This window comes from Cinclus cinclus, chromosome 1, assembly GCF_963662255.1.
Source record: "Cinclus cinclus chromosome 1, bCinCin1.1, whole genome shotgun sequence".
In the NCBI taxonomy this organism is placed as follows: Eukaryota; Metazoa; Chordata; class Aves; order Passeriformes; family Cinclidae; genus Cinclus; species Cinclus cinclus.
Window position 1 is genome coordinate 130,263,251 of NC_085046.1, and position 26,712 is coordinate 130,289,962.

The 26,712-nt window shown below is 39.1% G+C and overlaps 1 protein-coding gene across 2 annotated transcripts in view; it reads right to left on the bottom strand.

Annotated features, from left to right (window-relative positions):
- STK3 (serine/threonine kinase 3) overlaps positions 1 to 26,712 on the bottom strand; it is a 126,570-nt gene that overhangs the window by 91,351 nt on the left and 8,507 nt on the right. The window contains exons 4-6 of one of the 2 annotated variants that reach the window (XM_062490483.1): positions 25,544 to 25,658; positions 7,988 to 8,152; positions 7,398 to 7,565 (exon numbers count right to left, since the gene is read on the bottom strand). In XM_062490483.1, coding sequence (XP_062346467.1) covers positions 7,398 to 7,565; positions 7,988 to 8,152; positions 25,544 to 25,658 — 448 coding nt within the window. The remainder of the gene's footprint in view (positions 1 to 7,397; positions 7,566 to 7,987; positions 8,153 to 25,543; positions 25,659 to 26,712) is intronic. The other variant, XM_062490492.1, reaches the window with a different exon arrangement.

The window sequence follows — 26,712 nt, forward strand, 5'->3', positions numbered from 1 at the left end:
CATACTATATCCCTTTGCATAGCAAGCTGTCCAGTCTTGGAAACTGGATGCTGCCATGCTGGCACATCATTCTCTAGGAGGCTCAATACATGCTACTGAATCTGGTAAAGTCAAGCAATGAACTACTGACTGCAATTTAAGAAAATAAATACATTATCACAAGTTATATTTCATATGTTTTCCAACCAGATACCTCTAAACTAGTCTTCAGTGTCTGAGGACAACTCACCAACTATTTCTTTTTAGTCCATTTATATATTTTGACTAGGCCATGCCATAGGAATTTTCATTAAAATTGTATGCTAGGCACACTGAAAAAAATTATATTTCTACATCACAAGAAACTAGACTATACCCCTAGAGCACTTCCCTGGGTTGACTTCCTTACTCATGAGAATTTTTCCCTTTCACATCTACAGCAAATCCACAGGAAGGCTGATCACAAACAAGTAAGTAAATTAAATCCTTCTGAAATTCACTGCCCGCATTAATCCTGCAAGCTTACATATTATAAAAGAAGTTATGTTCAAAGGGTACTATGTCTGTATTTATGAATAGCATTTCCACACAGAATATGAGCTTAAGGAAGAAAGCACTTGAAATCACCTTACATATATATAAGTGAACACCAAACGTATTTTAACTAAAATCATAAATCCATACAAACTTTGAAATGAAAAACAGTTTTAAAAATCTGCAGAACAAGATCTCTGCACCTCTATGAGCAGCATGCCCAAGAGCCACAAGTGAAACTTTGGCAGAAAATTATTTTTCTACAGGACCACAATTTTCCCTTTATTTAGTTTTCAATTCACTGCTAAAAATAACTCAACCACAAAGAAAAATAATGTCTAGCTGACACAGTTACCAAGTACCTAAAAAACTCTCTCTTTATCTAGTAAAAATGCCATTACTGTAATAGTTAATAGTTGCCTTAACTGTATTCCAGAAAATTCAGCAATGTATCTCCTCAGATTAAGGTACATAAAACAACCTATAGAAAAGATGCTTTCATATACCCATTAAAGAATAATAGCTGAGGAAATAAGCTACTAAGTCAAATTGTTGTTACAATTACAGCAATTCTCCTGCTGATCAGTAGATCTATTATCTAGATACTAAGATTCTAGAAAACTATGCACATGTTATATTTAGGTAGGACCGCAGGTACTTGCTCACAAAAAAATGAAACATGCACAGATATGCAAGTTCCAATGATCACTCACTTTAATTTGCCCAACATTTATCATCTTATTACAGAAGCTTTGTTGAAAGCAGTCAAATCATGAACAGGGTGTTAGGACCTGGTCTGCACCTCAGCAATTACTTACCACACCATAAGCAGTTCAGGTAAAGAGGTCTGTTCGCACACTATAAAGATTGATCATTCATTTAAATAAATAAGTAAATCTATTTATCTTGACAAATAAAATAAGTCTTGAATGAAAAAGCATTTAGCACCTTTTTTTAATGTATTGCCTCATCTGTTTCGGTTTTTGATTCATACAGCAATTATCACATGGCAATTATTCACATTTTGATTAGAAAAGGTGGACAGGTTGTTTACTAATTTGAATTAGCAACCTATTTAATTAAAATTCAAATTTTAATTTCTTCTTTGTTAAGAACTGTTAAGCAAGACGTTAGAGTTCAGTCCTGAAAAGCTGTTGAACATAAGATGAAAACTAACAACGATACAATACCCAGACCAGCACTGGTATTAGCAGAGTTGGAACTGGTCTGAACCACATACTACTACTAATCACTCACAGAAAAAAGGTTCAATATCCCATCAGAATATGGACTTGTATTTCTCATGGTGGTTTATGTGGAAAGCAATTCCATTGAGACTGATTTTTTTTTTTTTCCCCTCAGTCTCTACAGAGAACATACTTTATCTTCTGTTAGACAAATACAGCCTGGTGATAACAGTGCTTATTTATTTTCTTTAATGAAGTTATAACACTCTTTGAAACTTTGGCTATAAATAGTAAGAGAGGCAAATATATTATGAATCAAAACTTGCCTTCAGCTGCATGCAAATTGAAGACCACTGGAGGTTTCCCCCATGAAGTTCTGCTGTATCACAGCAATTTAAAGATGAAGAATAGAATGAGGTGGAGAAGGAGGAAGTTTTTGTGGGAGAACACTCAGCCAAGAAAGGTCTAGAATCCTGTCTAATTTTATTCAATATGCCCAACCAAAACAAGCCTCAAAGGACAAGTGGAACAGCTACAAAAATGTCCGTCTGTCCTGTAGGACACACATTTTTAAGAGTTGATTTCAGGAAAAGTTCTGCAGTTTCCTTATATAATTACTAAGTTTTAATCACAATAAATTTATAGATGGCCTGCTAAGACTCTGGTTTTACAACTACCTAACTCAACTTGGTTGATGCCCAAATACAGATGGCCTATTTCTTCTACCAGTCCCAGACACATTTTTGTCCCCACCTACTTGGAGCACCCTATTAACAACATCATTGAAAGCTACTTCTTATTATTTAGTGAGTTTTTCTGATCCAGCTTATCCTGTGACCACCTAAACACTCATTCCAGCAGAAATGGGTGTTGAAAATGCATGGAAACAGGCAGGAATGCCTCCCCTCTGCACCCATCACCTGCATCTAGGTTTGTATAAAGCAAGTACAAAAATTCTATTTAAAGCCTAGAGAGGGCCAAAGGTCTCACAACAGCTCATTGAAAACTCTGCAACAGAACACATGCTTCTCCAATTCCTCTGCTGTCACAGCCATATCTCATCAGTCGTAGGTCCCCACTGCAAACACATGTTACTTGCACCTTAAAACATCACAGCTCACTGTCATTCTTCCACAAGATTGTGAAGAGCAGTAAAATAATGAACAGTAATATACAATCAAATATCCATATTTTAAACTCTTTAAATATTAGCTCACTCTATCTTGACACAGCAAGCAAGAAGACCTCAAGTTACAAATTAACAGTGTCTCATAGAAAGTTCTTAAAAGGTAAAGGACTTTTACAAGTTAATTCAAAGTCTTTTGTAAAGATAAGCAAAAGCACTACAGTAAGAAAACCATATACTTTTACAAACCCAGTCTAATTTAAAAGCAGTAATGCTGAGATAAGATAGATGAACTCTTAAAGAAAATAACAGAAAGCAATGAGATAACACCATCTGTTGGAGAGAAGAAATACAAGTGATTATACAGAAAGAAATGTTTTTTCTTTTTTCCTCTCCTCAATTTCTGGCACAAAAGGCATATAGAAAAGTGTCTTCTCAATGGCTGAAAAACTGGTCCCCATCTGACTGCCATGCTCCACATGACACCTCCTTTTTTCTTAGAGCCCTACAGGGCAATAATTCTCACTTCAATCTCCTGTTTTAATGCAATATGTCAAGAATAAAAAACCAGGAAAACTGTAGTTTGTTATAAGATACATCAGGAATAAAAGGTTATTACAAACAGATTGGTCCAGGGTGGAAATGACACAGGCTAAGCAGGAGGCATGGATAATCTGGGTAAGTGCCATGGAAAAATAAATATCATGATTGAACTTAAGGCAAATAGAAGCAGTTCAAATTGGCTTCCTCCAATTCACTGCAGAACATGTGATGCCCACATGTCCATTTCCAACAAACTTCACCATAAAGAAACAAAGACCAATACTGCAAAGCGTTGAAAAACACATCTAGCACAAGCTTCTTCCATGCCACAACAATGCAAATTATTGCAGCTGCCTGATAAGCATGAAAAAAAAAAAAAAAAGTTTGGGCTTATCTTTTTTTCCTACCATTTTGTGAAAGAGCTACCAGCGTTTATTTGAAGCGCACCAGCCTGTCAGTAACTGTTGACTTTGCAAAGAAGAGGAAATTTCATCAAACACACATTGGCATTCTATAGTTGGTCTAAAAGGCTCAAAAGCACTAACTCCCTCAGCCCATTTCCTCTGTCCACTACATGCTCCTACAACCTCTCTAGGAGGTTTTTATCACGTTAACTTTTCAGAACATCAGCAGCTTTATCCAGCTCCATGTGAGGCCACAAAAATGTTAGTGTTTGCTTAACAGAAAGGTCAGGCACTCTGGGCTACGGACAGCATGTCTCTAACAGCAGCAGCCCACACTTAAATTGATCTTAAAAAATCCCAGCCTTGCAGGGATAACTGATCCCATCATTGCATGAACACAAGGAAAAAAATTTAGTAAGGGTGGCCTAGGGAAGGACCTCAAAAAGAGTCATGCTTAAGTTTTAAGACTACCTTTATGGCAAAGTGCTATTAATTTACTTGTTACTAAAGCCAAATACCAGCAGTAGAAGGATCATATGAAAACTATGCAGTTTAAAGATTGTTCCACCAAAAACAATTCTTAAATTGAGATCATGGCTTTATTAGTATAGAGGATATCACAGAGGATAATTCACAAGCATGTTACCAAAAAAGAAAAATCACAGCTGTTACAGTAAAACAGTCCATTCTCAGTGTTCTCATTAAAGATTAAAAATAGGGAATTTTGAAATAAGGATAGATATCACATGCAGGTGCCTGAATGATACAGTTAATGGTTTGAATTAAGTTTTGTCTCAGGTAGGACATAAATATTTTATCACTACAGGACAGCATATATGCTGCAGTCAATGGGGACATGGGAACTCAGCTGTTAAAACATCGCTGGATCTTCAGAGGAAGAGATTGAGACTTGATCTAGAACCACAGTGAAGTCCCCTTTAATTATCTCCACTATCAATTGCTAACTGCTCATCACAGCAGAGCAATCAAGGGCAGATGCAGATACTGCTAGCCACACAAACCCTGGGTGCTGAACAGTCTACTGCAATCAACAAGTTTTTAGCCCTGCTAGATGGGTTAAATTATCTAGGTTTGAGTTATATTTTTTTAAACCAGAAGATTCCTTGCTATTTCTAGTGGCTGTATAACCACGTTTTAGGGCAACCTTGAAGACATCTGTGTTTTTCCCTCCTATAAAACTACATGAAAATACTCCTCCTTTTAAAAAAACACAGAAAATGCAGAAGTTTCACTTTTCATCATTAGCAAAAGCATAAAAGGACTCTGACATCGAGTATGTGAGGCAGTCCATAATTCTCAGGTGAATAAAGCATTAAAACTACTGAGCTGGCAAGTGCTCTTGACCTTTGAGCCTCAAATCAAGTGTGACAACTGCAGCTCCTGTTGAACTCAGGTTTGCAGCAGGAACAAGTAAAATAGCATGGACGACACAGTCAAGTACATTGTGACAGGAACACCTAACCAGAAAAATCTCTTCCCACTCCCACCTGAAATTCCATTTTGCACCCTCCACTTCTTCTTTCTCAGCTGAAAGTAGTACAATTCTTTAGAGTAGTCAGAGTGTGGTTAAGCAGAGGAAGCTATGCTTGTTTGCATGGAATCTGCTATTTCCTCTCTGCCAAAACACTTGTTTAAAGCAGTCATGTAATATTTCTATTAAGCTGTAAATGCAGTTGACAAGGAAATGGCCTACTGGCAGTGCACTACCTTTGTGGCAGTGCCAACCAGCCTACAGCAAAACAGTGTGCATGGTAATTTCGCTGTGCATTCCCAGGCAACAAAATTGTGCCTTACATAAACACCACAAAACTCCAGCAACATCTAGAAAAAGCAAAGAAAATTTGCCCAAGCTTTCATGCTTGCCTGTATCAATTCTGTGTCATAACTAAAACAAAGCATCTACATATGGCAAAAAGTCCTGTGAAGCTGTATCATATGACACCAGAAAAACTACTGCAACTTAAATCTGTGTATTTCTTGTTAACCACTGTAACAACTCACTAATAAAAATTAAGAAAAACTGGAGGTATCAAATATACAAAAGAGTACTAACTACATACAAGCCCTTAAAAACCATAACGTAATTTATTAACAAGAACACATGTTATATGTGATCCAGAATTGTGTTAAATTACATTGGCCTTTGATAGCATTCATTTGATTGCAAGAATTAAACAGATCCACAAGCATTCAAACTCAGTGACCTTTGATTTATAAGCAGTTATTGTCATGCACATAAAAATCCTCTCTGATAATGTAGTCCTCACCTTTCAACAGCTGGTGCAACTACATACAGTAATGCTACTCAGATGTAATTAAGGCATTTTTAGAAGTATAACCAAAAATCCCAGCATGAGCAAGTGTAGTTAATTTGTCAGCAATCATGCTTCAAAATATTTTTAAAGGTTATTTCATGTTAACTTAAATTCCCATCAAAATCCAGCTTCAGAGATACTTATTTTGTTCTCAGCTTTCACTTGAGCATTTTTATTTTGAATTGTAATTTTAAAAGAGTTAATTACATGGAAAACAAATATGGTGCATGAAAACAGTTAAACTTTGCTTCCAAAATTATGTAATGTTTCTAAATGAAAATCACTCACTAGCTTTAAGAGAAATTTCAGGAAACATCTCTCCTCCAAAGAGCACACACAACCAAAAATCAAGAACCCCACAAACAAAAATAGCACCAAATACGCTTGAATTCAGATGTGCATCACCTTACAGTCATTGTACATGAACAGTACCTTCTCTTTCTACAGTGGTGGCTTCTTTATATTAAGATTCTGATATATGAGGCAATAACAAAAGAAAATTGAATAAAATAATGCAGTATATATGACAATTTTGCAGCAAATTGCAAAGATTTTTCTGGGAAAAGGTATGCTTTAAGCAATATAAAATGCCTTCTTAATTAAAAATGGGTTTTAAACAACTTAAGAATGGAGTGTTTATTGATGCTCACTGCAATCAGCATATTCTATAGCTCATTACAAAAATAATAACAGCATGACTAACAGTGTCAAGTTATCCCAAGATAAACATTGTTCCCCATTAACTTCTCCAAGTAATTCCTTTGTAATGACTACTCTTCATAAAGCAACTAATTCTATCTACGTCTTATTTTGCAAAAAGTAAACTAATTCAGTTAAGAAACCTTAGGAGTCACTAGAAAGGTGTCAGGTGTTACTAATAATAATACTAGCACTGCTCCCATAGGACAGTTCTGAATTCCTCTTTAGGTCACCTTTATTTCAAAACTGCCTTTCAAAAGCAAACAGACTCTCAGTGATGCAAACCTCCAAGTGCAGGTACAGTATGAAAGAGATTCTATATATTACCCCAAAGCCAATTAAGAGCTCCCTGCTGTAGCTCCCTCTCAAGTGGAGATAAAGGAATTCTGAAACCTTACAGAAACATGTTAAAACACAGGCAAACTGAAGTCAAGAGGAAGTAATACAGAAAGTAAAAATTGTTAGTATTAAAATCCCTATTCATAAACATGAATAGACCCCCTAGTATTAGGGGGTTTTGAATGTTTTGTGGGTTTGAGGGGTTGTTTTTTTTTAATAAACAAACAAAAAACACCACCAACACACTTACCCTCATTGGGTGAATATCAGCATAAGGAGGCTTTCCTTCAGCCATTTCTATTGAAGTTATACCAAGGGACCAGATGTCTGCCACACAGTTATAGCCAATCTCTTGTATGACTTCAGGAGCCATCCAAAATGGAGTTCCTATAACAGTATTACGTTTTGCCATTGTATCCTGTAATTATATTATTTACGCAATTAAACCAGAGATGCTCATTTTCAGGTTATTTTTAAATCAATTCTGTATTTAGAAGTTAAATTATCCACCCAAAGGTTAAATAGTAATGACTTCCACTTAAGACCAGATTCAGCCCACCAGCCTATAGAGGCCAAAGAGGCGACAATAATCACAAACCTCAGACTAAAATTTAAAGTGATCATCAGGTACTTGATACACTGGGTTATAAAAACAAACAACTAAAAACTAAATAGCCCTGCAGTACATTAAATACTCACCATGATAAAAACGTTAGCTCTGCCACTACCAGCAGTGGTAGTGACACTGCTCAGACACAAAATTCAAGGCAGAAGACAAAGGTGAAAGAACAAGGTTGGAAGCACTATAGCATTTTAAGTAATCTTTCCAAGGTTACTTACTGTTAACTGGCCAGCCACACCAAAATCAGCTAATTTTGCATGTCCCTCGGTGTTAAGAAGAATGTTTCCAGCTTTTATATCTCTATGTATTTTTCTCATAAAGTGCAAGTATTCAAGTCCTTTAAGAGTTGATTTCAAAATAGTTGCAATTTCATCCTCTGTTAGCTGCAAGAAAACATAAAACCATTTTCAGGTATACAGATATGGTCCACATATTTGACTTATTTAAACCAAGATCATTTTACAGTGATATTAAGCAGAGCACAATGATTGATTTTTCCCCTTTTTTTTAAGCAAACCAGAAAAATTTCAGTTTTAAAAGCTAAAAAATGAATAAAAAATAAATTATGAAATGCCAACTGTAGAGAAAAGATGTTGTGTAGACTTGGCAGGCCAAAATGCTGCTCTTAACTCTAGTATACTGCAGAGTCACATGCCATCATAAATGCTACAATAAATTGCAAGTCAACTGGCAACAAGCTGACAGACATTTCATTACAAAAGAAAACACAACAGAGTGAAAAAAATTGAGACATATTTTCTTTTATTTGCTTCATAAGCAACACAGACTCTTGAGTAAGTCATCAGTTAGCAGCTGTTTATCCTTATGGCTTTAGATCAACTCAAGAAGAACACAAGCTCCTGAAGCAGTGGTACCAGAGAAACAGCAAGAGTCTCTTCTACAGGTACCAGACCCCCTTGTGAACACTTCTCAGATTTTCATCAGCATTTGTTCTCGAATAAAAGCAAAAACATGCACATATAATTCATTCCATGTGATGCAATTGCTCAAGGAAATACAAAGAAACCATACCCACAACTGAAATGCCAGTTAATTACAGTACACTGATGCTTCAATATAACAACTAAACACACATTCACAGAAATGCAAGAAACTGCAAAACTGAAGATGAATAATCTGATTTGACTGCAATGCTGGGTTGCATTTTTCCTCTCTTTCCTCCACTTTCCCAATCCTACACAGAAATTAAATTAAGCAATAGCAATTCCTTCGAGTTTCAGTTCTGAAAGTGTTGGGAGACATCCACACCTCCTTCCAACAATCACCATCAAAAGCCTGCAAGAAACAAAAAACTCACTTGCAATCACTCCAAGCGAAAAGAATGAATCAACAAAAGAAAAAAAAATTAGTCAGCAAGATTATCTGCATTTGAGCTGACCATAACAAGTTTTAATTATTTAACAAACAGAACCACTTCCCTCTTGCAGCTTCTATCCAGTCTCATAAAACCTAAGTGTGGAGCCCAAGGGCACAGTTACACATACATTTATTTAAACAGCAATCCCAAGCTCCAGTCCCTCCTTTCCCTGCAACCTATAGCAGTAATTCACACTATATCTCAGTCGTTCCCCTGAACGACTGTAAGACATATCCTAGTTGAAAACAAACTTGTCAAATTATTTTGCCAATAAAACAGTTCCTGAATTCAACTCATGGCATAGTAAAGAAGGACAAAGCAAAGTAGCAGCTGCTCAAATTGGCACTGCTTTCAAAAAAGTGAATGTGTTGATATACCTCAAGAGTTCCAGAGACTTTTATAAACCCTTTCCTATGCAAGCAGAGAATGAAATTGATGGTGGTATATTAGTTCCAAGCCAAGCAGTTACTGCCTCTGCTGTGCATTATGCATTCCTTGCCCAACATTTATCTCTAAGCTCTTTCAGAGTTTCTGTTCAGCAGCACACTGCTCAAAGCCTTTATTTGTGCTACTTTATGCTGACTGCTATGCTGCTTCAAAGGACAGTATGCCAGAAGAATTGAAAACTCTGTCATACACAGTTCAAATAACACAACTTTCCTGGCATTGTGCCATGAAAGTAAAACACCTACCTGATCTGGAGTCAAGCAAGAAGGGACTTTAAATCGACTGTAAGATAAACTTAAATATGGTTAAAAGGGTATTTGGAGAAAGAGACAATCATCATTATGTGAGCTAAAAATTCTATGGTGAATCACTAAAACTGTGATTATCTGCAGACTCACACTTCAGGCAATTTAAACTCTGGCTATTAAACACTGTATCTTGAAAGGTTTAAGACATTCTGAGTGTAACGCTTTCTGCCCAAGCTTTGCCAAATCTACCCAATTTCAGAAACAATGCAATGTCCTGAATCTCCAAAGACTTCCATGCAGCTTATCCAGAACATGCATCAGAAAATGCTCCTGAGCACTGACAAATGTGTAGCAAGATAAGCATACAACCTTCTTCCCACTTTCATCTAGAAACAAGTATTACTAAATATGATGCTTAGAGGACACGGCAGAGATCTCTCTTCAATATGTTGTGCTCATAAGGAAGTAAACCTCTAGCTTTCGTTCTTGAAAAATTAACCACGTGGACATCTTTGGATCATCAGCTCTAGATGGAGAAGTGGTTTTGTAGCTGCATGGCAAAATACAGCTCTCAAAAGGACAGGCAAACAGAACACTGGAACCAAAAGCTGGCAAAGAAGCTGTGGAGTGAGAAACCAGCAAAGCAAAAGAGAATTCTGGAGTACTGCAGCCTGATGCACTATCTGGGGACCCTCAGCAAAGTAAAGCTCAGCATGGCTAAATATTACAGAAGAACAAAGCATTTACACATCCAAATACACAAAGTGGTCAAGAAAAACCCCCCGAGAATTGAATACCACCTCTAAGAAGCAGGCAGAGAGCACGAGTCATGTTTATCATGAACAGCAGTAACAGGGAAACACCAGAAAAAAGAAGGAAGAGATTTATGCTGTTCCAAAACACATCAATCCCAGCTCCAGACATCCTAGATTTACCCAGTTGTGCTTCATATAATCATCATCTATATAAGATGATGCAGTCACTAAAATTACTCCTGCTTATATTGTTGCTAAGCATGGCCAAGTATGTGCACAATAATACTCAGACAAAATGTTTGGCTTTAATACCTAATAATATTTAGAAGGATGTAATGAATTATATCCAGCCTTACTCAAGAAGCCAAGAAAGTACACTTACCTTCCCCAGACAAAATTACCTTCTCAGAAAATAATGCACTGCCATATTGAACATTACCATGCAATCACCACAAAAAAAGTATTTTTAAAAGTATTTCAAAATCATTAATTTCATTATATTTGTGCAATTTGAACTTTTTGCAGAACATATATCATCTATGCATAACAGTGAAAGCACATAAAAAAGGAGACATTACCTACCCCTCCTAAACCCACGCTGGCTGGGTCTGATACCCTTGGCCATCCCGTAAGGGCAGTGTGATGGCATTCAGTATAAACTTTTCCATTACCTTACAGAGTACTGAGGTCAGGCTAACTGGCCTGTAGTTACCAGGAGTATCCCTGGGTTCCTACCCCTTTTGTGAATGGGAGTCACATTAGCCAGCTTCCAGTCATCTGGAACCTCCCCAGTGACCCAGGACCGCTGGTAAAGGATGGACAGCAGCCACACAAGCTCATCTGCCAACTCCCTCATCACCCTGGGGTGGATTACATCTGGGCCCACAGATTTATCAACATCTAAGCTACTCAGCAGTTCTCTGACTGCCTCCTCCTGGATAGCAGGGGGACCATTCTGCTTCCTGACACCATCTGCCAACCCAGGAAGACAGCTGTCCTGAGGACAAGCCATCTTCCCACTAAAGACTGAGGCAAAGAAGGTATTAAGCACTTCTACCTTCTCCTCATCTACAGTTAAGTTCCCTCCCTTATCCAATAGAAAAAAACGGTTGGTCTTACCATTCCTTTTGCTGTTAACATATTTGTAAAAACATTTTTTTATTATCCTTCACAAAAGTTACCAAATTAAGTTTGAACTGAGCTTTGGCCTCCCTAATTTTTTTTCCCGTGTGCACTAGCAACCCTCTTGAACACTTCCTGAGAGACCTGACCCTCCTTCCAAAGATGATACATCATCTTTTTATTCCCAAGTTGCTTCAAAACCTTGTTGCCCACCCAGGCTGGACATATGCCTTGTCGACTGATCTTTCAGCAGACAGGGACAGTCTGTTCCTGTGCCCTCAAGATCTCTGTTTTGAAGCATGCCCACCTTTCCTGGACTCCTTTTTTTTAAGGGCTGCTTCCCAAGGAACTCTCTGAATAAGCCTCCTAAATAGGCCAAAATCTCCCCTCTGGAAGTTCCATGTAAAAGTCTTATCGATGTTCCTCCTGATTTCACCAAATATCAAGAACTCTATAATGATCACTATGCCCCAAGTGGCCTCCAACCACCACATCTCCCACCAGCCCATTTCTATGTGCAAACAACAGATCTAACGTAGTCCCTACCCCGATGGACTCGCTCATCAGCTGCAGCAAAAAGTTGTCCTCCACACACTCTAAAAACTCTATGAACTGCCTTTTTTCTGCTGTATTAAGTTCCCAGCAGACCCCCGGTAGGTTGAACTCACCTACAAGAACAAGGCCGGAAACATTCCTGAAATGTTCTCCAGCTGCTTATAGACTAAGTTGTCCACTTCTTCTTCCTGGCTGGGTGGACAATAACAGACTCCCAGGAGGATATCAGCCTTGTTGGCCTTCTCCTTAATTCTTACCCATAGGAATTCAACTTCATCATTAGTTTCAATACCCATGGCATCAAAACACTCCCTAATATAAAGGGCCACCCCTCCACTTCTTCTCCCTTTTCTGTCTCTTCTGAAGAGCTTGTAGCCATCCAGTGCAGCACTCCAGCTGTGTGAGTCACCCCAGGACGTTTCCGTGATAGTGACTACTTCTAAACACAAAAGTATTATTTAACTACAGAGTTAGTATCGCACAGCAGCTGAGCCATACACACACCATTCCTTCCCTCACTGGATGCAGTAGGCATTGTAATAAAAGTTCCACTTATGTTGTTCCTGTAGACCAGAATCATCTTACACAGATGTCTTTGCATACATCAGCGGTATTTAAGTATTTCGCATACTGCCTGTCAAAAAGCAAGTGGTTTCCTGGGCTGCATGAGACAAAGTTGCCAGGAGGTGCAGGAAGGTGAGTGATCCTTCCCTTCTGCTCCACACTGCTGGGTCCAAAGCTGGGCTCCTCAGTGTAAGAGATACGGGTACAGCAGAGAGAGTTAACAAAGGGCCACAAAGACAATCAATGGACAGGGACATCTCTCCCATAAGGAGAGACAGAGAGGTGGGACTGTTCAGCATGGAGAAGAAAAACCTCATGGGGAATTTATTTAATGTATGCAAATAACTGAAGGTGCAAAGAGGATGAAGTCAGGCTCTTTTCAGTGGTGTCCAGTGACAGGAACAGAGGCAACAGACACACTCTGAAACACAGGAGGTTCCCTCTGAATACCAGGAAACTTTTTACTGTGAGTGTGACTAAGCACTGGAACAGGTTACCCATGGAAATTGTGGAGTATCCCTCCTTGGAAACCACGCAGAAATGGCCCTGAGCAGCCAGCTTTAGATGGCCTTTCTTTAGCAGGCTGGTTGGGCTATATGACCTCCAGAGGTCCTTTCCAATATCAACCATTCAATGATTCCATATTAGTATCATTTGCAACTCCATACAAAAAAATTAGGTACATTTTACACCAATTTGAATAAATCATGGTTGGTTTGTTTTAGCTGACTTGTCTATAAGCTTCAATTTCACCCCAAAAACAAACAAATTCCAAAATATATCACTACTAAGGAATAAGTAAGTTAACTGAACCAAAGGCAGGTATGTGTTCCTAAGGAGGTAAAATCACTAGCTTTAGCTCTTGAAAAATTAGTGGCTGAGGTCCCTGCTTACTGAAAGCTAGGCAGTGTTATCCCAATTTACAAGAAGGGCACAAAGGAATCTATGTATCTGTTAGTCTAATCTCAGTTTCTACAAAACTAATGGAGTTAGCTACTCCATACCAGTTAGTTACTTCATACTAGCTACTACTGAAAGGCTTTGAAAGCACAATGAAATCATCAGGTACTGACAACATGCATTCACAAAGGGAAAGTCCTGTTTAATGTGATACCTTTCTATAATAAGGTCACCCACCCACAGTGAATGAAAAGTAAGTGGTGGATACTGATTTTTAGTAAAGTAAGGCTCATGATACTGTTCCTCATTGCATCCTTCTGCAAGATCAGGGGATACACAGTGAACTAGACGTTGAAGGGCAGGCATCAAAGGGTTGGGGCTACATCTGGCTGGTGACCTGTCACCAGTGATGTACCCTCAATTCCAGGGCCAGTTTTGTCCACTACTTTCATCAATAATCTGAATGCAGGAATTAAATGCACCATTAGTAAAGCTCGCTAGGGATACCAAAGTGGGAGATGTTGTTTGAATGAAAAACCTTGCAGAGGGATTTGGACAGAATGGAGCACTGGGCAATGATGAACAGGATGAAACTGAACAAGCCTGAATGACAGATTCTACATCTGGGATGGAGTAATGCAGGGACAAGCATAAATTGTGAGAGTAGTGGCTCAAGAGCAGCCCTGCTGGTCAGCAGTAGGCTCAGTAGGAGCCAGCAATGCACCCTGGCAGCCCAGAGGACAAACCCCTTCTGGGGAGCATCAAACTCAGCCTCACCAGGTGGTCACAGAGGTGACTACACTGTACAGCCTTGGTGCAGCCTCACCTTGAGCTCTGTGTGCTGCTCTGGGGCCCACAGCTGAAGAATGAGGGGAAAGGATGAGAATGTGTCCAGAGGAGGGCAACAAAGGTGATGAAAGGGCTGGAGGCGATGTCCTGTTTGAAGGGACTGAGAACTTTGGGTTGTTTCATTTGGAGAAAAGGAGGCTGAGGGGTGACCTCACAGCTCTCTACAGCTTCCTGAGGAGGGCACGTGGAGAAGGAGATGCTGAGCTCTTCCCCAGTATTCAGGGATAGGACAAGTGGGAATGGTTCAGAGCTGTACCACAGGGGCCTTAGACAGGCCATTAGGAAGCATTTCTTTACTGAGGCTGGTCAAACACTGGAACAGGCTTCCTACAGGAGGTGAATGTCCCAAGCCTATCAGTGTGTAATAGGCATTTGGAGAATGCCCTTAACAACATGCTTTTGGTCAGTCCTGACATGGTTAGCCAGTAGGCCCACATAATCATTGTAGGACCTTTGTAACTGAAATCTTGGTTTTCTGTTCTGTTTTTTTTTTCCCTGTGATAAGCATATCTTTTAACCCTATCCAAATTTTACAATTTATTCCATCATTCTATTCTTATATAAAAAGGATATATAGACATACTCCTGAGTATGGATTACCTAAATGCATCAACACCTTATGTCTTCATATTTACAAGATAGGAATAAAATCTGTTGTTAGGAAATACTGATTTCTTTTTTTTAACATGACAAAAAATAACGTACCATTCTTCTTTACATCATAGAGACTAGCTGATGCATAAACTAATGCAAACCTGATGGAATTTGGGGAAATAAATGGAGGCAGACACTTTTTCAGCCTACCAATTGTTGGTAGAACAAGAGACTAAAGTACATAAAAACAGACCCAAAGCTCCTACAACTATACATTTATTCACAAAACCACAAATAAACTCTTAAAATCCACATCAAAGTGCTTCCTAATTACATGTCCTCCCTTCTTTACTCTAAATCAGAATCTGTCCTGATAAGCATGGTTAAAAGTTCCTATCTAGGTAGTGTAGTGTCTGTGTCCCTACAAGTGATTTTCAACATACAAACAGCTAAGTACAGAACCAGACCATTATATGCTTTGTCACAGCACACTCTCTAGTTCTAGTAGTTTGACACTGACATACAAGGAGCCTCCTTGTTTTTTAGGGAGTTTCTCTCAGAGGGCAAAGGGGGGGAGGGAAAGGGGAGATTAGAAGAAGGTAAAGGAGGGTGGGGGACAGTTGCTGCATCTCGCTCACTTTGGGCTTTGGAGGGAAAAGGTTGCTGCTACTCCCCCACCATCCCAATGCCAGGAGCTGCCTCTTCCACTTGCTGTTTTCCAAGCATGCCGCCTCTCCTCCCTCCCTTCCTGTCTCTCCTCCCTCCCTTCCCATCTGGCACACAGCCACCATGACCCCCAGCACCCCTGCATCTGCCCCTGTCCACTGGGAATCTGCCAGAGTTCACTGCCAGCTGTGATGGTAACTGCACTACTGGGAAAAGTGCCTGCAGCCTAGAAGACTGATACTGGGTTCCTGTTCTGTTCATTGTTCATTTCATAGTTGTTGTTGCTTTGTTTGCCTTGTTAGATATACTAGTAAAGAACTGTTATCCCTATCCCCATATCTTTGCCTGAGAGCCCCTTAATTTCAAAATTATACTAATTCAGAGGGAGGGATTTACTTTTCTCCATTTCAAAGGAAGGCCCTGCTTTCCCTAGCAGACACCTGTCTTTCAAACCAGGACAGGTTCTTATACTATTCTATTCCTGATCAATCTATATGGGCAGTATTTTTCCTGTAAAAATGTTGGTCTAGTTTATTCTGAGCTTTTATATGCACAGCATCATTCTTCCATCAGCACAGCTCTCTACCTTGCACCTTAGTATAATTTCATAGTCATAATCTTTCAGCTTTGTTTCTGATTTCTGTTCATGTCAAGATCCTCACTTAAAACCTTGTAGAACATTTATCTGTTTGGTATCTTTGGCTAGTTCTAGTCCTGTAGGCTGTTCCCTTGATGAGTTGATGCTACCCTCTAAATAAGAGTTAGCCATGAAGCAGCTTCTAATCTTTCACCATTAAAACCACATGCAGATGATATATTAAAAAGGATGTGAATAATTGTGGAGGCCCACGGGCCTGCTCCGGCTCCACCCATGGCCTTGCCCTGGAGGGATGTCCTTTGAGTGGGCTGTGATTAGCTTATCTCAACCCTCCTGGAAGGATGCTCCTTAGGTTTGCACACATTTTGTTATCATGGTGAGCTATCCCTCCCCCCCCCCCCCCCCCCCCCCCCCAATAGCTTCTGTTATCCCACCATGCCCTAGTACCCATGTTAATCCTTTGTAACCCATTGGTCTTACCCCCTTGGTACCACCCTTGCTCTCTGTCCTAGTCTGAAAGACAACCAACCCCCAACACTCTCCCCCATAAAAGCCCCAGTATTTCCCCAATTCTAAAAGGGAGCAGTCGTCTCTGGCTCCCTTCACAGAGCTGCTGGATAATAAAGGAATCTCTGTGAAATTTGCCATACGACACTTCCCATCTCTCTGTCCCTGAGTTGGCCTGGGATAGCCTGGCAAGCAAAGCTGGAATAGCTGAGATGAAATCACTGACCAGAGCTGATCACTTGTGGCCATGGCCACCACTTGCTGAGGCTTATCTGGCGTCTGGGAGAGCAGCCAGGAAACCCCCTGGAAGGCAGTTCCTTGGGGGACTCTCTCTCTCTCTGGGAAGGTTGGTGGCTTCCTGGGTCTGGAGCATTGGATCTCCATGGACCCCCTGACAGCCAACAAATAATAGGGGTGAACAACTCTACAGCCTACATGAAACACGTTAGACATGAAGCCAATCTTAAAAATCAAAATCTGGAGCAAAGCAGCAAATTCTAGTGTTCCACATCTATTAGGAAACTATAATAGACATCTAATTCACAAATTTATATCTAACTGGTTATGGATGCTACACACAAGGGAGACTGAGGGAAGTGTTTATCCAGTCCATCACATACCACGTAATCCATGTAGCTACTGGGACAACACATCCACAGATTCTCTTGCACACAGTCATTCTCCTTCCTGAGGCCCCTCTAAGGGGGTCTGGGTCAGTTTAATTGTTTTAACTGACTAAATCCATTCCCAGCTGCTCTTTTTACACTAATACATGCACATCTGATACTTCCAGGAAGTATCAGATGACTGCATCTAAACACTCTGATTAGGTTAAACACATCTGGTAGGTTCACTCTCATGGCAAATAAAGGAGCCATTCTTCTACCAGGAACTTTAAAAGGTTACAGTAATCAGGGCATCCCTTACAATACAATCATCTTCAAAATGGGCAAGAAGAACCTGAGGCACTACAGGCTGATCAGCTCATCCTCAGGCCCTACTACTATTATGGGGTGAATTATGGAGAAGATGTAGAAGAACAACCAGCTGGACTGCCAGGCCCAGCAGCGGTTCAAAACGTAACCATGAGCTAGCTATAAGCAATCTTCTCAGAGAATCATCATATGGTGAATACTCCCCAACATCTTGATCAACAACCTGAACAATGAGCAAGAACACACCCCATCATGGTTTGTGGATGACAGGAAACAGGGTGGAAACAGTCAGTACACTAAAAGACTGGGCAGGGCTGCCATGTAGAGGGATCTCAACAAACTGGAAGAATGAGCTTGACCACAAATACAGTAGTTCAACAACGGCAGAGTTCCACACCGAGAGAGAAGAACCCCATGCCATGACCAGTATGGACTGAGAATCAATGTGGCAGGGAACAATCCTGCAGGAAACGTTCTGGTGGCTCCAGAAGACAAGCTGGACATAAATCAACAACATCAGCAATACATCCTAACCACAGACTGGCCTGCATTAGGAAAACAGTCAGGTCAAGTAAATATTCCCCTCTATTTAGCACTTGTGAAGCCAAATCTGAAACACGGTGCCCAGTTCCAGGCTGCTATAAAAGAAGGGCTGACAAATTGGAGACTCTAGCTAGAACTGGACTAGAGGGGCTAGAAAAAAAACCCAAAAGAATCCTCACTGAGCATACAAGAAGAAATAAAAGTTCATGGGCCTGGAGAAAGAGACTATTGAGACTCCTGCTTTTTGGATTGTTAAAACTTATCTGAACAAGGTCCTAAACACTAACTGGACTTCCTTTCTTGGAAAACCAGATTCGCCTAGCTGACTTCCAGAGGTGCCTTTCAAATTAAAATTATCACTTATTCCAAATCAGTGGCATGCTGTTCACCTCTTTCCTTACCACTTCTAAAATAAAACATCCAAATTCAAAACAGTAGGCTTTCTTTTACCTGCCCTTTTTCTACATTTCCTCTACTTCCTCACCACAATAATATATAGCAATAAACCCATCTAAACTTTACAGATTCTTTAACTGAAAAATAAAATATACACGGAAGTCTGTAATGAAACTTGGCTTATCTCCTTGAATAGAAACAAATTTTATTGCCCAGATTATAACTTTATATGCAGAGAGGTTGACTCAAACTGGAAATACATTAAAAATTCAGCCGATATTTCTGTCTCTCCAAGGCAACCAACGATGGAGTTCTTTTGAGGGTAAAGGGCAGTGGGGAGGCAATAAGGTTAAACTTCCACCCCTTATTACAATAGGAATAAGATTTTATGTGTTTTGCAATGCAATTTGTCTACGGGGTACCAGCAGATGACTGACCTGATTAAACATTCATTTAAACAGTTATATTTTATTGCAAGATTTCATTATAAACTTCTTCATATTCTATGTTTACATGGTCATTTTACTGTCTGAGCAACTTAAAACTGGCACTAAATGAAAATTATTTACAAGATGGAAAAAAAGCAGCTGCTTGCATTGAGTAATTCTAACAATTTTTCATTTGAAAAATCATTAGCAGCCTAGTTTGAAAAATGAGTAACTGACTTTAAACCACAGATGCAACTTCTTCTATTCTCCCAAAAGTTCCACAGATTTGTTTTCTGAAACATGGATGAGGAGGCAAAGGAGATCTGTTGACTGTGCAACTGGCCAGTTTGCTCAGAACAGAAAAAAAAAGTGAAAATTCTATCTCCCCCTCAACACATTATAGTCGCTCTTATCTTTTAGCAGTGACCTGACTACAAAGGGATCAGTAGCAAATATAAATATTGTGAAACCCAGCAAATATAGCCATTAGAATTGAAGTAGTATTTTGTAAGCTTTCCTCCAAAAGCACACTTTTTAAACAGAAAGTGAATTATATGATGCTGAGTATTTTAGTATTACCTGGCTAGTTTTAAGACTGCCCACAAAATGAATGCCAACATTTTATGCACCTGTAGAGAACAACAGAAATCAACCAGGAATCAAATTCTTCTTAGAACTGACTTGTAGATGTTTATGGCACAAGTTAACAACAGTATTTCTTTCAGTGGAAACAGGAAGGTCAGATAAAGTCTGGGGAGAGGTAGTTCTGTCTTCAGAGCAATTGCTACAGTATTTTACAAATGAACACTGGATTTCAGAGGATGTATAATTTCATACCATATTATTCCTCACTGAGTGAGCATGATCTGCTAACACTGTAGAAAAAGAGGGAAGAGAGGAGGTGTATCCCAAACCACGTTTACCAAAGGATGCTGCACAGTCAATCATTGTTTTGAAACTTTCCCATTTCTGAATGCTTTTGGTCAACTGTATTTGCATGTAATACATACATAGTTATTTTGGAAATGGATGAGTACCAGTGTAGTTCAAGCTTTCTTTTCTTTCATAAAAATCAGCCAACACATAACTTGTATCTTATTTCTGGCATAGAAAGATTTTTCAGCACAGGGAAAAACAAGTGATTTTCATGAGCAAATTTCCAAGCACATGAATACAGTTTAACGCAAGGTAGAAACAAAGGTCTATCATTTTGACAGTCAGACAGCACAAACAATTTTTTAAGGAACTTAAAACGCCAACCATCAAAACTAAGGAAAAATAATTCCTAGCATTTATGTAACAGTCAATCATTCAGAGCCACAGTAAGGCTTTTACCAGACAAGCACTGAAAATCTCAGCATTGCATTGCAGAAGCTAGTATAAACTAGCCTGCTTTGTAAGGCTAAACACAGAATAAGGCAACCAGGACATTTGTGATCAAGTTCTTTACTCCTTTTCCTCAACTTGGCTGCAGAGAAGTGTAATTTAAGAATGTTAGCCTAAAGAAAGATCAGACTCTGAATATTAACAGCCCATTTGAGTCAGTTCACCTGGAAGGCCCACTGACAGAACATGGTCAGCAGCATAGCCAGGAGAGACTTGTCCATGGTCACCAAGATCAGATAAGCAAGTGAGCCAGTGCAGAAAGAATTTCAATCTTTGTGTATGGTCTGTCTGGGTATTAATTAATCCATGTGGGCTCAACTGAGGAAATTATCCTGCGATAGACACTATTTAAAAAATGTAAGAGGTACTAGGCCCTAGACAGCTAATAATCACATGGACTTTAGTGAAGCAGGACTACAAATTAGAGCTATTTCAACTATGAAATTACTGAGAAACATGACTGCTTAAAACTGCAAAACAACATCCTTATGAGCAAAATGCCTTTAGCCTGGATAACAAAAGATTTACCCTGGATCCCCATGGAAACATACAGAGAAAGCAAATCCAGCAGGAGATTTAAATACAGCATCTAGAGATTTGGATACACTAGTCCTTTGAATTAATGGAGCTTAAACACATGGAAAAAAGTAATTAGCTAAGAAAACCTGGCAGAAGCTAATCATTAAGAGTACATGAGGCTTTACATATAAGCAACCGATAAACTGGCATGTAACGGAAGTAATTTTAGATACAAAATGCACAATCTGGGGGCCCAATTACACAGTACCTGTGCAGCCATCCATTCCTACACTTGTTACTTACATTATTGACCTAAATAAGACAGGGCTGTCTGATAATTCTACAACACAGCCACTACCTGGTATGTTTCAGCTAATTGAATTTGGTCCCCAAAGAATAAAGATTAGAATGACTCAGTTAATCATGATCAGTGGATCAGCAAATACATCCTTAATTATCATCAGAGAGACAAGGTTGGTTGTGTGTAAATATTCTCCCTTATGTTAAAAGCAGCTGGTAAGACTTAGGAGTGCTGCTTCACACTATCTAATTTTATTGACACTGAAAGTCAGTCTTGTACATTCTCTTCCTTCCCTTTCCACGCTGCTCATTCCCTGCATCAGATCAAGCCAATGTGCTGCCACAACAAGCCCAGAGTTAGCTCATGGGGAGGTGGGGAGGACAGAACAGAGAGGAAATTCCCCCACCATATCATATCATTATCAAAGATCACCCTGCAGCCACAGACAATCACTGCATCTGAGGCATGGAAAAGGCAGGAGGAACACATCAGTCAGGTTGGAGGACAGCAGCAGAACTGTCCTTCCTGACAGCAACCCACAGTTTGTGTAAGACATATGTACCTCCCAAACCAGTCTCTGAGAAAAGTAGACAAAACTAGATCTAAGCTTTGTTGCCCAGGACTGATGAACAGCACACCCCAGATGAGCTAACAAACACCATGAATCTGCTGAAGTGCTGCTGATCTGCCTAGAAGATTAGGCTCTCTAGAAGACTCCAGGGAGAATTGCAGGTGTCCATTTAACTTCTAATTAGTAGCTTAGGCCTCTTGGACAAGAACCTGCTCCTGCCAAGCTGAAAACCTCTCCATATGAATAGGCTCCAGACAGTCATTAAAAATTGCCCTAACTTTGGATTCTGTTTCCCTTGGTTTTGGTCCACTAGAACAGTGGAACAAAGCCCAGTGCTGATCACATCCTGGACAAACACAATTTTTGAAAAAGTAGGGAAACCACAAAAACAGAAAAATATGATCAATAAAGTCTTCATCTGAGAGAAAAGCAACAAGGGTAAATACATATTAATGTCTCCTCCCCAAACAGGAGGAGAAATCCACCTTTTCCTATGACTTAACTTAATAATGATCATAGAATCATTTAGGTTGGAAGAGGCCTTTAACATCCAAGTCCAAATGATAATCCTAATGGCCACTGAACTAAAGGGTTCTTACTTCAGCCTTCTTAATTTCTTTTCCCTAAATGTGAAGAAGCAGGAAAAAAACTTTTCCTTGGTCCAGCCACAGTCTTCATTTGACAATTTAGGAAAGTTACAGAATACATAACTCCATGTGTCTAACTGTATTCAGTAAATATTCTGACAAAATAAGAAACAACTCTCTCCTTGCTTGCAAGTGAAGATATTTATTTTCTTATTACAAAACCATTTCTTATTTCCATTTAATGAATAAATAAATAAATAAATTGGAAGGCCATCAACAGAATGCTCCAGTACTTTAAGCAGCCTCATTCCAGTAATAGTCACAAGATTCCCACCACACACAGTCTGAATGATCAGGCCACTGTTCCACAAAGAGCAAGAGAATTTGAACAAGTCCAAAGCCTCTGCCTAAATCTCCCAAAACTTGCAAGACAGAGGCATAGCAAGGGAGAAATGGAGACGTTTGCTTGGCTTAATTTTTTGTTATAGGCACTAGAACACTTCCTATTCTACAACAGAATGAAAATTCTGTCCAGCCTGGTAGCCTCCCTGAACCTAAGCACATGCCAAGTAAACTGTGACAGTTGTCTGCTTCACCTTTCCAGAGATCTGAAGCATATGGAATTCCAGCTCCAGTCATTACACATTTGAGTGCAGTCACAGTCATTTTCCCTGGTCTTATTTAGTTGCCTTTTGAAAATCAATTCTCAGCATCTACAAGAACTTCTGTAACTATGCAGTGACCCTCATTGTCATGAGCAAAGAAAAAATTTTTGCTTTATATGTACTGTCTCAAGTGATCTCTTGTTTTGTAATAAACAATAAGATACACATATCTTACGCTCTTGGTGCTACACATGGTTTTCAAAACCTTTCACCAAGTCTCTCCCTCTAGGTACATCTTATCACAGAAATATCCAAATGTTTCTGGTATCTGCTTCAAGAGAAGTAGTCTTTACTTCTGCTCACCCTTGTTAACTTCTATAACCTCCATAGTTCTGCTGTGTTCTTGGTACTACTGTAATTTCTGACAATCATTTTACTTATTCAACTATTTTTAAAAGTTAAGCTGAAGTGCTCATGAACCTTGAATATAAAGACTTTGCCTTCCTCACCAAGCCAAATGTATTTCTTGACATTTAGTTGCACTTATTTTCTCAGTATCACAAAACCTTTCTAGTCTTTGCCAGTTTCCACCATTAGGAATACAACCATTCTCTCACCAGTATTTCTACCCTCTTTCTGAAACAGGATAGCACATACCCCATGTAGAAGGCCAAAACCCCCTACTTTTTATATTTAGAACAATTATCCAGCTGTGACAGAACTTCCCATTTACTCCAGATTACAGCTGTACTTGCTTGAAGAGCCTCTGATGTGGAAGTCTGTTCATAAATATTGCACCACATCCAACCAACTTTACACCAGCCAGCATTAACTGTGTCCTTACCAACTCCTTTACAGAACTCTACCAGCTATGTACTCCATGACTTGCCTTTACAAAAGCTTTATCATCGATATTGATGTATTTAGTGATTTTGATTATTCTGTTTCTTAAAACAGAATTCATGCCATTTAATCATATTGGCCTTAAACACAAACAGCAGTAGAAGAGATAGTTTCTGATCATCAGTTTGTACTTGTTACAATACTCCAGTATCCCTCCCCCTCAAATTTTCAATATTTCTACTATGTCAATATCCTACAACAGGTGTCAGAAAAACTAGACAGCCTGATTTTATGTAAGTACACATACATTGATATGCATACCCTTTTCTAAAATGAAAATTCAAACATTTTATATCAATGCACAAACAAGTTTGGTCCTTTTTTTATTTTAATTCTCTTTTAAACGGGTTATGGTTTGTCTTGGTTTTTTAAATTCTGGACTAGCTTGTGCCATTTCCTACCAGAGCTACTGATCCTTGGACAATATACAACAGCAAGAACAACAATTTTGAAGATTGCAGAACTCCAGAAATCTCACATTGTTTTTTTGCTTTTCCCCAGACATCACTTCAACGTTGCATCAGCAGCCCTGAATACAAGCCACCTTTTCCAAAGGTGCTCCCTTTAGTCTCACCATCACCTCCACTTCCTAATAAACCTGATTCCATTTTCCTTTTTGTCTTGTTTTCTAGGCCTAGGCATTGCTTTTCTCTCCTTTACTTTCTCCCTCTGCTCCCAAGTAAGGTGTAAGGAACATTTCAGGGAGTATTTACAAAATGTGAAGCCCAGCAATTAGTGACTCAGAGTACTTGCTGGCAACAAGAATACCTCATGTTACAGCCCATTACTGAAAACAATGGACTCAAAGGAATTCAAGGTTGTTTGACACCTGCAACAAAACATTTTTCAGCGAAGCTGTTTTTTAATCAGAATTAGCAAAACCTGCTTTCTATAGGCTTCTTCTCTATTACTGCTGTTATAAGTCCATTGAGACACTTCCATACAACCCTCATTTTGGTTCCCTCTCACATTCCTTAGTTGGCATCTCTTACCCCTCTCACTCCTTGAGTAATGCCAGTTACATCTCATGCTCCCTAATTACTGAGTGATAGCAAGACAATTTTACACCTGTTTCTAAACCATGCAACTATTAAGCCACTGTAAGGTGGAAGGGGTAGGGAAAAGAAGCCACAGTTTCACCTTCTAAAAAGCAGTAATTTTCAAGAAATTCCAAAGACCTTTTTATTTCAAAATGCATTTGCTTCTGCTGGTGACCACTTCACAGAAGAATGCACAAAGGCCTTCAGCAACTGCATGAGCTTGTTTCCTGGGAACCAAGGCACAGACATGCCCCTAGGCATCAGCCACGATCTTGTCTTGTAACTCCAGCTTTTATTCTGGCTTCAAGTCTTAATTCACAAGTTGATTTTAAGAAGTTCTACACATATTAAAAAAAAAAAAATAAATAACAACTCACCGTTTTATTACGCAGTCTAATTATGTCTGAAACAGAGCCAGCTCCACAATATTCCATAACAATCCACAGATCTGTGTTCTTAAAGTAGCTGCCATAGTACTTGACAACATAAGGACTAGATGGGGAAAAAAATTAGATAAATAGATGAATTCTTAGTAGAAGGAAAAAAAAAATCACCAGCACACCTGTTGTTAAGAGCTACAGTTCTACACAGCTAGAGCAAGTGCAACCAAATACATTTTACATCTGTAATTAGCTGATGGAATTTGTTGGAACAAAAATTCTGATTACTAAATAAAATTATAAAGCCACTACTATGCATATAAGTTTTCAGCAACCTTCAAATACAGACATGGTTTTCCCAAACACTAGTTATCTGATAAAAAGCTTTGTTTTTTTGCTCCCCTAAGCCCTCTCTTGAATGTTTCTCTTCTTTAAAAGACTGCCTTGTTTTCTTCTCTCCTGAAGAAAATAACATGGAAACTCACCATGTTTTCCTAGTTTTGCAAGAATTAACTTATTTCAAGCACAGAGCTAGACTTTCATATTAAAGAGAATCTAGTGCTCGTTTGAAGCCTCCTGGATTTGCAAATGCATGTTCATACCAAAGCATCTCATGTGCAGGGTCAGATATAGTATTGTCACAAACAGAACATATTGCTTTGCTACTCATCAGTTTGTCACCTGACATAATGCTTCCTTGGAGTCACTTGCAAAAAAAAGGCAGAAACAGGTGCGGTAAGCATAAAAAGGATCATCCTTCAGAAGTTATTAGAAGGTGTATTTATGGAAATAAAAGACTGAAGGTTTGGGGTGGGGTTTTTTTGGAGTAACTTAAAACTAGATAGATAACAATCAATCTCCCACAAAGTCAGGAAGTGAGATTACGAAATTTCAGACTGTGGTTTCTCATCAGAACACCTGCATTATGGGGTAGAATCAAACACCATCTTGTTTTGGACCAAGGAACTGTATTTTAGGATCAGCATTTCTGGCAGCAACATTCTTCACATAGACAACTAATATTAGAAGAGAGGGCCTATGGTTGCCTCCTGCAATATGATACTATCTTTAAAAAAAAAAAAAAAAACAAAACAGGTCAGCACTATCAAAAACCTATTTCACTCAAGAACAACTGCTAGCACTAAATGAGTTTGCCTTTTCAGAAA